Source organism: Phaethon lepturus, unplaced genomic scaffold (assembly GCF_000687285.1).
Source record: "Phaethon lepturus isolate BGI_N335 unplaced genomic scaffold, ASM68728v1 scaffold20213, whole genome shotgun sequence".
Taxonomy (NCBI): domain Eukaryota; kingdom Metazoa; phylum Chordata; class Aves; order Phaethontiformes; family Phaethontidae; genus Phaethon; species Phaethon lepturus.
Genome location: NW_010528727.1, coordinates 40,017 through 52,506, shown reverse-complemented (window position 1 = coordinate 52,506; position 12,490 = coordinate 40,017). Strand labels below are relative to the sequence as shown.

Here is a 12,490-nt window from a genome sequence, read left to right as displayed (position 1 = left end):
ATCTTGTCTCCCTCCATAGTAAAGGAATGCAGAAAGGAAATAACTTATCTTACTGTCTTGTAGGAAAATACATATATCTAAATATGTATCTTCAGATAGGCATGTCTATACAACAGTTCATCCTTTCTCCTTCTCTATTGACTATTGAAGGAATTTAGACAGCTCGCTTACTGTTAGTTACATAAGCTGAGATGAATGTGAAAATTGTGTTGTGTTATTATAAGATGACAATTCATTTGGGAACATACCTTGACTGTTTGTGATATTTCATGGGGAGGATAAATATCCAGAAATATCCTTTCTAGGTTTATCAAAGTGGATCTCAAACTATAAGAACTTGATAGTTTGTGGTAGTTTAAAAGTAGTTTTTATAGTAGCAAAATGGTACTTTATTCCATTCAAATTCAGATAACCTCTTCTGCCTAAATACTGCTTGAACCTTTACAGGCACCTTTTCTTTGATAAAGTTTTTCTGAATGTGTCTATGCCTGATTGAACTCTTCAGTGAGTGCTTGAGAGATGCTCCTTATTCCCACCTCAGAATAATTGGACACTTGCTGGTTAGTAACCAAGAATGGAGTCCATATGGAAGGAAGCAGACAATAGCTGCGCTGCTCTGAAATGTGTTCTCCACATGGATTCCAATACTCAGGCTCCTTCCCTGCCTTTATCAAATCCTCTATTTCCAGCTTGTGTATCAACAAAAGAACGAAGGACAACGCTGCACGTTGTGCGCTCTCCAGTTTAGAGAAAGGAAGGGTATGAGTCAGGAGCGAATGCTCTTGTGCGTTCCAACCTTTAGCAGAATTACTTCGTCTCAGGTACATAGGATTCATACACAGCAAGGCTGTGGTTTCACAAGCAATTTGAGCCAGTTCAAGTGTAGGCTGCTTTTGAAAGAAGTCTGTTCTTCTGCACCTTTCCCTCTGTCAGCACCTATGTTGGAAGGGCTGCACCAGGAATGAGATCATGTTGATCAATATAACATAATACAAAAAAAAAAAGAAAAAAAAATTGTTTTGCAGCTGTATCAGTTCCTTGATCCTGTTACTTTTGTAGCCTTGCAGACTTAGCACAAGTCAGGAGGGAAGAAAGCCAGTACTTCTGTGTTTGGTGGCAACTCTTGTTTAGATAAAGCTGTCATTCAACAACTGCTTTAAGCCAAATTGTAGAATCCATATGGATGGGATGTCTGAAGCTGTTACTGAGAATGAATACAGTTTTTTTCTGCTTTTATGAAGAATAACTTTCAAAGTGGTTCACTTTGGTGTATGGAATTGACTCATGATTTTTACTATCTGGCTGCAAGATTATATATAATAATGCCTGTTGGGTATCTAAATATGAATTTTATGAATGAGGAAAGAAACCTTTGTACATGTCATGTATATTTTCAGTACAGGTTTACAACTCAGACCAGCTTCCATTAAAAACAAGAGCAAAAACTTATTGGTTCAAAGTTGCTCTCTAAAACCCTTCATTATTTTAGGTATTGATTCTACAGATCGTCTGCATAAACCAGTTTATGTCTATGACAGTTGCAGTGACATTACTTTTGCTCTTTCTTTGATATTTTATGAATAAGCTACAAGTTCTATATTGTATAATAAGTATACTTTTTACACTAGAATTTCAACATGGTATCTAATTGTTTGGAAATTAATATAAAATTATAGCTATTTGGATATTAAAAACTGGGCAGCTATTTTGGGTTTGTCACCATATCCTTGGGTGAAAACGTACAGATGGATGCATGACCTGTCTGTTGTGTAGCAACTTGTTTTTCTTTGATAACTTGTTTGCATGACAAAAAGAGATCTGGTTTATCAGATGACTTTAATATTCTAATCTTCTGATTTTTTTCTCTTTAGGTTGCAGCAATCTATAAAGATTCAAGTATTGGAAATCTTATAAATATAGTTATTGTAAAACTAATTGTAATTCACAATGAACAGGTAGGATGAATAAATATTAAAAAGATTTCTTTCTAATAGAAGAAACAAAATACATGAATTTGCACTGTAATTCCAAAGTTTAAAATTTTAGTTTTATATACAAATTATTTTCTTTAACTATGAAATTTTGTTTTAAAATAGGAGACTAAATGTCAAACGCAACGTTAACTGCAGAGCCTTCATTTAATGCCTGTATTTCCCCATCTCACTATTAGCACCTCCTGTTGACCTAAATGGACATAAATCAGATACTCTATGAAAGCTTATGGCATAAGTACCTGAAGTGTGGTTATACGCATGGAAACATTACCGGGAAATGACAGCTTTTATAGATGTTTTTGAGGGAGGGTTTTCAGCCCTAACAGATATAATATATTAAGATTGTAAGAAGTATACACTTTTCAAATACATCTTTTTATATTTCTTTATCATTAATGTCTTGTCACTCTTTTTTTTTAATATTTAGTACATGGTGTATGCTCAGATATGTTGATTAAAATAATGGGTTCTCATGACTGATGGCTTGTAGCTAAATTAAGATCTGATCCTACAAACAAATCTGTGTGAGTGAACTCTTACGTGAAGTCCTGCTGACTTCCTTTTGATGCACAGTCACTGTTTTGCAGATTAGGGGCACCAGTGTCAAAGTAATAAGTGCAAGTGCATAAATATTAAAACCCTTATTTGTTGGGTTTTTTTTTTTTTTGCTATTTCTTGCTTAGGAAGGACCAGCTATCACTTTTAATGCAGCTACCACTCTTCGTAATTTTTGCTTATGGCAGCAAGCACAAAACACTTTGGATGATGCTCACCCTTCTCATCATGATACGGCTGTTCTTATCACTAGGTACAGTATCTGAAATAGCCATAATTACTCAGCTAGGTGAGACAAATGCTTCAGTTTCTTTTTTACAACATAAGTTTTTAACTATTCCACTGATGTTCACAGATAATTGAAGTGAATAGAGGCTATCTTGCATTTCCCAAATAACTGATTATCAATACATGAGCAATTACTCTGACAGTGCTATGTTGGTAGCTAACTATCTGATGACCCTTTCATTAAAAATGATGGGAATTACTTAGACCTGAAATTGTTACAATGAAATGGAGTCTTTAACGATTGTACATGTATGTGATAAGGACAGAGAGTTGTACATAATGGAATCAGCTGAAGGATGCAACAACGATCAGCTCCTGGTAACACAGGTGTAATTAGAACTACCAAAAGCTTACAAATGGAAAACATTTAAATATTAGTATATATATACATACATATATATAGTTCTTGTACACCAATTGCCTCAGTGAAGGTTCTGATGTTCATTCACTGAAATATATTCTTTCTTTTGCTGTTCTTTTTCATTATTTTTTTTCCCTCAATGTTCAAGTTGGACACACTCCAGCACTTACAAACTGTCTGATATTTGTCCTGAATTTTACATTGCTATTTTGGCAGATGGTCCATTACACAAGGTAGTTTCAAGTATACTGCAATCTGCACGTTTTTCAGCAGCATTTCTGCTTGATCTACCTTCTGCATTGTAGTGAAATAACATAGTATTTTAATTTTCATTCTTTGCAAGCTAGGTAGAAAGCAATACTATGAGCTTAGTCTGGTGAATTTAAATTACTTCTTTCACTAGAATGCAAATTGTTTGAATGGACTGTAAGATTAAAAATTGAGAATCAGATTTGCAATTGTTGTAATTAATATAGCAACAGTGAAATACTTTAAAAATGTTATTTTATTTGCTGTAATAATTTCAAATAAATCTTTTCCTTCAAGGGAAGATATCTGCAGAGCTAGAGAGAAGTGTGATACTCTTGGTGAGTTATTCTTTTTTAATCAGTATGATTGGGGGTTGGACTAGATGACATTAAAAGGTCTGTTCCAGCCCAAAGATTTGATGATTCTATGATTTTATAACAGAAAATATATGAGAATTTCACTGTAGGGAGAAAAATAAATTAAGGATAAATCAGAAAATAGATGCAAATTTAAGTCACACAGACAAAAAAATTAACTCGTCAATGCTGTTCTGCCCTGGCACGTACTTTGGTGCCAGGTGGTTGGTTGTTTTGTGTAAATTTTCTGCATGGTTGAGGCATGAATTTCAACTCTGGTGCCATAGTATTGGCTTATAGAGTCAGTCCTTCTACATGAAAATTCATTCTCTTAAGCTTTTATATAAGGATTCAATTTTGCAGGTTTAGCAGAGCTAGGTACAATGTGTGACCCACTACGCAGCTGTTCTATAAGTGAAGAAAATGGATTGAGTGCTGCTTTTACTATAGCGCATGAGCTTGGACATGTGTAAGTACCTATTTCCTAGCAGGTAAATTTTTTTTATTTCGTTTTCAATCTGACCAGTTTCCAGTGATGGGCTCTACATTTCTAAGAGGGTGCAGTCTGCTATGTCCTCTTAGAAGAGTCATTATTTTTGCCCCTAGCAGTGAGCCAGCTCTGCCAGTCACCTAGAGGTAGAGAAATTGTGAATTTTAGAACCTGGTTGGTTTCCTGAATTACGGCAAATACTGGCCATACAGCTGTATTCTGTCCTTTTGTCATATGAACTGATTGGGACACTGTGACAGATATTGTAGATGTGCAATATAGTCCTGTTAACTCCAACTGCATTCTAGCCCTGATAGGAATTTACCTTTAAGAAAAGACAATTGTTAATATAACACAGAAATATTCTTCCTTGTGTTTGATCCTTTCAGAATACAGTAGACTAACACAAAGAGAAATACTTTACACAGAAAAATAAGAGGAGATGACAGCATTTTATTTTATGAAGCATACCTCATCAGTGATGGCAGAAAGGTGCTATACTCTAGCTCCATGAGGCATGCCACAGTGTAGGTAACGACGATGTTACAGAGCTGAGTAGCTAGATTGTTCATTTTCATGTGCCTGGAAGTTCATTTAGATACATGCCATTTGTCATGGTACTTAAACTGAGATATAAAACAAGAGGATGTGTTAGTTGCATAAATATGGTGTTGATGTGCTCTGCAGTTTGTTTTTGTTACTGAATAGCAAGAGTTACGATGTGAATATTGGGGTGATATGTTATGGACAGTCTAGCCATGGCCTGTATATTCAGTCGAAGAGATGGGTTATTCATTTAAAGTGGCATACTCCCAAAACACTTGAATTTTTCTGGTGAGCTAAAGAACTATGTAATTGTAAAATTCTTGCTGTGCCCAGCATTATATAATTAGGAATGGTTTGGATAAGGAGAAAATTTTGTAAGGTGTTTTAAAATACCTATTGCCATAATGTCAGATAGTCATATTAAGTGAGTCCCATTTAATTTTAAGGCATTTTCAAACTCAAAAATGAAGCATTTGCTGCTACAGCAAAGAGAGGTTCAATTAATTATTGCTGAATCTGTTTTGGAGTTTGTCTTTTTTGCTTTTTAGATTTAACGTGCCTCATGATGACAGTTTTAAATGTAAAGAAGCTGGAATTAAACATCAATACCATGTGATGGCTCCAACTTTAAATTACCATACAAGTCCATGGACCTGGTCAAAATGCAGTCAAAAATATATCACTGAATTTCTTGAGTAAGTATCAATGTAATGCTATGGTTTTGCTTTCCAATTTCATGTGTTCCTGAGAAGTATTTTAAAGGTATTGCTTAAATACCGTTTCTGTGTTGCTCTTGGCTTTAACCACTGACTTGTAGGGCCTCAATCCTCCAGAAAAATACATGTGTTTAACTCGCTGGATGATTCATAACTTTATGTTAAAGTTGCACTCAGCGTGCAAAGCTAAGAAGATTTTTTTTTTTTAATGTAGTGGCGTTGGTCATTGCAAATATCTTTAGTATGACTTTAGTAGGCCAGAATAGGAACACTTTATTTTTGGAAGTTTTTATTTAAAAAATAAGTGGTAGGCACTACAATCTAGACAAATAATTTAGGCAGCACCATCTTTTTTTTTTTCCTGTAAGAATGTGAAAATGAGAAATTACAGCCAGAAAGCAAAAAAACTTAAGCTTTCTTTGGTGGATCTAATGCAAAATCCAATAAAAGAAAATCAAGTAACCTGGTATTTTACTAATTTTAATTAATTTAAGTTAATTCTAGACAGGTGAGCATGCAAACTCGTAATGCCACTGAGATATGCATGTGTAAGTGTTGTGTGATTAGGCTCCCAATGAATTAAGAGCGATTTATTCACAATTTGTTCCTGTTTTTACAACAGTACTGGTTATGGTGAATGTCTCCTGGACAAACCTAGTGGAAGAATATATGATCTTTCCTCTCAGCTGCCTGGATCAGTGTATGATGTCAACAAGCAGTGTGAACTTATGTTTGGTCTTGGGTCACACGTGTGCCCGTATCTGGTGAGTGAACAACACCCACAGTCATGCTCAATCTATACTAAAAAATTACTGAAGGGTAGGTTTAGAAATGGAATCTCATGACTTAGGGTTTTGGAAGAATTTTATCCTGAAATATGTCAAAGTTCGGGTTCTATTCTGTTGAAGGGGGAAGAGTTCAGTGGAGAGTACTGCAGCTCCATATGCTAGAAATATATAGAATTAAAAAGCAGGATACATTCATTTTGATTTTCACATCTATAAGTGTAATTATAATTCCTTTAAAAGATCTAAAGCTGCATAAATTAAGGCTTCCTGCAACTACTGAAAAGGAATTATTTCAACACTTCCTACAAATGTTTTCACATTACAGCTCTTATCTTACATTAACAGGTCTTTCTTATCTGCTTCTTTTAGTGCTTTTTAAAAATTTATAACTTGAAAATTAATATTTAATTTAAATATTTGTTCTAAATGTTTTGTCCAAAGTGTAGATTCTCTCTACTTTGTCAAAGAGAGAAAAAATATTTTCATGCCTGTTAGAGTGTACATTTTGTATAATTAACCAAAAATTTTTTTAAAGCAAAATTGGGATCTGGAAAGAAAATGAGTAGATTCATATTGAAACTTAAGTTGTATTTTGAAAATGCCAATGGCCAGTGCAATATAAAATAAATACAAATATAACATTATGACTTCATTCGTTACTGTCAAGAGGTGATGTAGAGTTAGATTTTAGACCAATTTGCCAAATACCTCTACTAGTATTGCATGGCTTGTTGGAGCTGTTTAAAGGAGAGAATTTAAGATCAGATTTAGACTGAATTAAGTGGAGCTTTTGATGAGGTAAAATGTTGTTTAGGAGGAGTCAGGCTTTATGAGAATATTATAGAAAAGTAAAGGGAGATTCAAAGACCTGAAGATGGTATTACTGAAGACTGCTTTGTAAATTTTGTAATCCATAAAGGTTAGTTGTCCATTAGGAGTCTTTTAACAATTTGAAAAGGAGTCTTTCTTATTTTTCTAGTCAGTGTATTTTTAAGAACAATTGCAGTTAGAGTCGTCTTCTGGGGATTATATGCAAACTGTGCTGCATAGTATCAACCTCAACCTCTTACATACTTTTTGATTAAATTTTCTACCAAATTAGGAAATGAAGTTATCTATTACTTCTAATGGGTTCAGTTTCAAATATTCCACATTCCTGCCTGGCCTTTAGCAAAATCCATGTTGGTTTTGTGTGGTTTTATCTGTGAATAATGGTAGTACTAATAACAAACACTAAGCCCGCATGGTATAAGAAAGCAATACAGATGTCCCAACTAATGTCTAAAGTGGTGTCACAGGTACAACAAAAGTAATCTTGTTTTCTTTTTAGAAACAATGCAAACGCTTATGGTGCACAAGCACAGAAGGTGTTCACAAGGGTTGTCGTACTCAGCACATGCCTTTGGCTGATGGAACGGTTTGTGGTGTGGGAATGGTAAGCCTTCATTTGTTTCTTGGTACTTCTTATGGCAAATTTGTTGACGTAGGTAAGAAAGATCAGGGCTTACTCTGTGGCAGTACTGCGCCTGTAGCATACTGATCATGTGAACAGTATCTACCTGACTTTACCTGCAGTTTCTCTTGGTCCTGTAATGTTGTGACATAAATAACATAGGTTGTCTGTTCAAAATAATGATAAAAGTTTATAGATGCCACATTCATTAAAAATAGGTGGAAGATCTCAGGGGAAAGTTGCCATCTTTCCTTCTGTTTGAAAAGCTCAGATCATTCATAACAAGCTTGGCTTTTTTCCTCATTGGTAGTGATCCAAAGTTGAACTTCCTGGAAACATGACATCCCAAAAGCGTATTTCCCCCAGTTTGTCTTGTTAAGACTCTTCCGCTGAACCAGAACAATTTAAATATTAGTGACTTAGATACAGGAGTACACTTTCTTGGAAAGAGGGAGTCTTTGGATTAGAAACCTAGTTTCAGTAGATATTTGCGCATTGTATCTGTTTCAGACAAAATAATAAAGTATATCAGTACCTCTTCACCTACTCCAGTAAGTGCCTTAACCATACTTAACTATCATTCATTATACTGTCTTGCCTATTGTGACATAATTCAGGATACTTGGATCTGTTCAGTGCTGAAAACCAGGAGCTCTAATGTGTAGGACTGCCTGGCTGTATGAGGTATGGGTTGCATGCTTTGACACATAAAACCAAGAAGAAAAGGAAGCTGGATTTCCTATACCCTGCTCATTGGTTTATTTGGTAAAGAGTGTTTGGGTGATGAGAGTGCAGCATCTGTCAGGTTGTTTTTGAATGCAGATCTTGATCTGTATCTTCAGACAATACAGCCTTTCTTGGGCTGTCCATAAGGGTCTTGAATATCTAATTAGTAGATATAGTCAAGGCACTTACAGAACCTTGATAGAAAGAGAACTAGTGGTGGAGGCTAGTTGAATCCAGAGTTATCAGTGAAGATTTGAGGGATTTGGGTTTGGACTTATATGTAGTTTGGGAAGCAAACAGAAATTAGGTGCTTGAGTTCTTTGCTGATGTAGTCTTTGGCTTCTCTGTGTATCAGTTCACCACCAGAAAATAGAATTATTTTCTTATCTGTCAGTGGATTGTGAGAATAAATATTTCAGAGATTTTTTTAACATGCTTAGATACAACAGTGATTATCTTAAGTATGGATGGTTTATTATGTTGAGCTGCTTTTAATAGTAATGTGCTTTGTCAGCTTCAGAGGCTGTGAGCGCAATGTTAACTTTTTATCTTTTGATATTTTTATAGGTTCAGAGATTATTAAAAAATATCTAGTCTAATTTCTTTGTATAATAGGCTGCTACATTTCACTCAGTTATTACTAAATTTACCCCAATAGCTTTTAACCTTTACAGATTTTTTTTTTCTTTTTCTGTATTTGGTAAGACAGTAGTAGTGAGGAATTTGAAAATACTGTCTTAAGCGATAACAATTTAGTGGGTAAACTGTCTCAAACGGCTTCTGTCTTTCTTGCAAGATTAGGACAAGTTATTTCAAGGTTGCAGTGGAAGCTTTGCTTGATTAAATCCTATGCATGCAACTGGTGTTATAATGTTTAACCCATTTTTCAGTCAGTCACTGCTCAGAAAGGAAGTTCATCTTGTATAAAAACTTCATGTGTAATCTTTAGTTCAATTGACTTGACTCTAATTTGCCAACATCAGAGGAATTCTTTTGTATAAGAATACAAAAACCTATTTTATGCAATTACTGCAGTGAAACCTGTTTTCTCTAGGAAGTGAAGAGCTAATTACACTCATTACCTCTGAAAGATGTAAGAAAGAACAGCAATTAATCTGACAAATTGTCATCTGTTCTCATCTAAGGGACACCTCCTTTCAAGCTCAATCAGCAAGTTTCTGTTGATGTTAATGGGAATAAGACATGGCGACTAGTAATTCTAATTAACATTTGCCAGCAAGCTAAATAAATTTATAGTTGGCATTTGCAGAATTATTGTTGTAATGAATACAGAAAAGATCCATTTAAGGCATTTGTAATTTTAATATCAACACTTTAAGCTTAGATTCAACATGTGAGTTTATTTTCACAATAATCTTTAGTTTTTCTTCAGTTTTTGTGTCTGATTAATTGATCTTGCTCTATGGACTGCTCTAACAGCCCTTGTATCTTTCTTTCCCAAAAATACAAGATATAAATCTAATAATATCAGATACTCTCAAGTGAATGAGCAAACAGCTTTTCCTGTGTGCCTGCACTTCCTAATGGAATATCGTCTTGCCATATGCAATCTGTTCAGCATGCACTCATTTTGAAAGAGAATTGTGTTTTGTATGTCTCATGGTGCACATACCTGTAGAGCTCAGTGGCTTCTTAATATGTGTAATATTAGTAGTAGGTATGGGTAGCATTTTTTTAAAACATTAAAGGGAAAATGCAGCCTAACATTTCAATGTCTTACAGAGAATAAAGAAAATATTTTCTTGGGAATTTGAACATTTCCCGTATTATTGCAATAGAGTTAATATTAATTATCTACAACTAGTATTACTAAAATAGAAAACTTTCACTTTTACTTCAATTTGTTGTCTAGTCAAATTTCTTTGAGCCGATCAAGCTGTACTTAGTTCATCCTAGAGTTACCTGCAAAAATGAATTATATTTGCTTGTTGTGCTTCTGCTGAAGTATCTGAAAATTTCTCTTCACCTGTTTTTATACATTCTGAGTGCTTAAGTCTGACAGTAGATTATAAGTAGTAATTCGGCTGAGAACAGTTTCTCACTCCATTGATATTCACATTGTGTCTCATAACTTCAGGTGCTTTTTGCTTGCCTATTTGGGTTCACAAGTATCTGTAGGAAGTCTAAGCATCTGCCAGCTCTTCTAACATCACAGAGACCTTCCCTGAAGCAGAGGATGCAGCAAAATTGAATTTTTTCAGAGACAAAATGACAGCAAATATATCTAGACACGCCATATATAAACATTACTAGTTTTTCAGTGGTGAATTTCTACACACCATAGGACTACGTTAGTCATTCCTTGAAAGTGTATCTGATGTTCTTTTGTGAGAGGTATTATTAAATACATAGGTATACATCCCTAAATTGTCTTCCTAAGTACAATTATATGACACAACCACAATATAAATTTTTTATTAAAATGTTATTTTTATTGTATAATGAGGCACAATGACATGAAAAATATTAAATGGTCAGTGCATTTTTGTGTTTTGTCTTTGTAATCAAAGCTACCGTGGGAGTATCTTCAGAATTAAGAACTGTGCCGTATGATTAGTCAGAGGTGGCCTGCTCACTGGATGCCACAATGAATTTCATATATACAGTTGTAATTTTTGTTGTGCTGGTATAAACTGTACGTACAAATTAAAAACATCATAAATCACAGTAAGAACAGTATTTATATGCTACATTGAGGGCCAAGATACCAGAGGAGGCCCCTATGTATTACAAGACGTGTAAGAGTTATTTTCCACTAGCACAGAAACAGGAATGCTTTAACTGTCCCAGTTTCCTTATCTTAACCATCATAATTCTTGTTGCCATCACGTTCCAAGTAGGAGCTAATTTGATGGATGTTTAGGAAATGTGAACAGCTTAAAGCAGATCTTTTATCCCCACTTCCTCTTAGTTTTTCTTGTTGCATTCTAGTCAGAAATTTGTGCTTTGAAATTTCTGCAGACCAGTAAGCTCACAGTATTATCTATTTGGATTATGTTTTCAGTGACTTTCTTTTCTTTTACAATCTGTTTCTTTTATTTTTTGGGAGACTGTTCTATTCAAGGGCTTCTGTACTGAAGAATTTACTTGCATTTATAGAATCATAGAATAGTTTGGGTTGGAAGGGAACTTTAAAGGTCATCTAGTCCAACGCCCACTGCAACGAGCAGGGACATCTTCAACTAGATCAGGTTGCTCACAGCCCCATCCAACTTGTTTATACTCTGGGATAGTACAAAAGATTTCTCCTCACCTTGAGCACAGGAATTTTGGGTTTTTTTCCCATTCTTTCTGAAATACCGAAGAAGTGAGTTTGGAGAGTGATTCAGATTTTGGCATGTTGAATATCTTTGTTCAGATTTAAATAAACAACAAAAGAAGGCAGAAAATAATGTTAGTAGGTAGAAACCCTGGATTCACTGGATTCGTTCACAGTTCTAAATTGCCAGGTTACCAGTTTTCACAGTGTGGTTGATGTCGTTCACAGAAAATACTTAATCCTATGTTATAGAGGACCTAATTAAAAGGAGTAGTAAGCTAGTAGTATTATGGAAAAGAAAAATCTACACTGTTATGTATAATCATATTCGTTAAAAGCCAACTGATACACAAACTCTCATTACACATATCCATCTGTAGCTTACATCTGGCTCAGAATCATGGCTTCTGTATAATGAAGTGATGCAGTTTTTAGCAGTGTAGTTTACATTATATGCCAGTAACGGTAACTCATCTGTTGGAGTTGGTGATGCACATCTGAGACAAAAAAAATACCTCCAAAGAAGAATAGTTGGTGAAACCATCAATCTTCTAGGCATGGCATTCTCAGAACAAGTCTTTTTTTGCTATGAAAACAACAGCAAAAATACCCAATAAAGTGTCTTTTTTATAATTATTTTTTGAGACACCCAAAAGGGTTGCACTCTGATCTTTCCTGGATTTCTGAG

The 12,490-nt window shown here is 34.7% G+C and overlaps 1 protein-coding gene across 1 annotated transcript in view; it reads left to right on the top strand.

Annotated features, from left to right (window-relative positions):
* Positions 1–1,871: 1,871 nt before the first annotated feature.
* Positions 1,872–12,490, top strand: part of ADAMTS20 (ADAM metallopeptidase with thrombospondin type 1 motif, 20) — a gene marked incomplete at its 5' end in the record, with an annotated part of 35,249 nt that continues 24,630 nt past the window's right edge. Inside the window, 7 exons of the mRNA XM_010283757.1 lie at positions 1,872–1,955; positions 2,678–2,802; positions 3,745–3,785; positions 4,167–4,272; positions 5,388–5,534; positions 6,178–6,319; positions 7,674–7,778. Of these exons, the coding sequence (XP_010282059.1) occupies positions 1,872–1,955; positions 2,678–2,802; positions 3,745–3,785; positions 4,167–4,272; positions 5,388–5,534; positions 6,178–6,319; positions 7,674–7,778 (750 nt within the window). The remainder of the gene's footprint in view (positions 1,956–2,677; positions 2,803–3,744; positions 3,786–4,166; positions 4,273–5,387; positions 5,535–6,177; positions 6,320–7,673; positions 7,779–12,490) is intronic.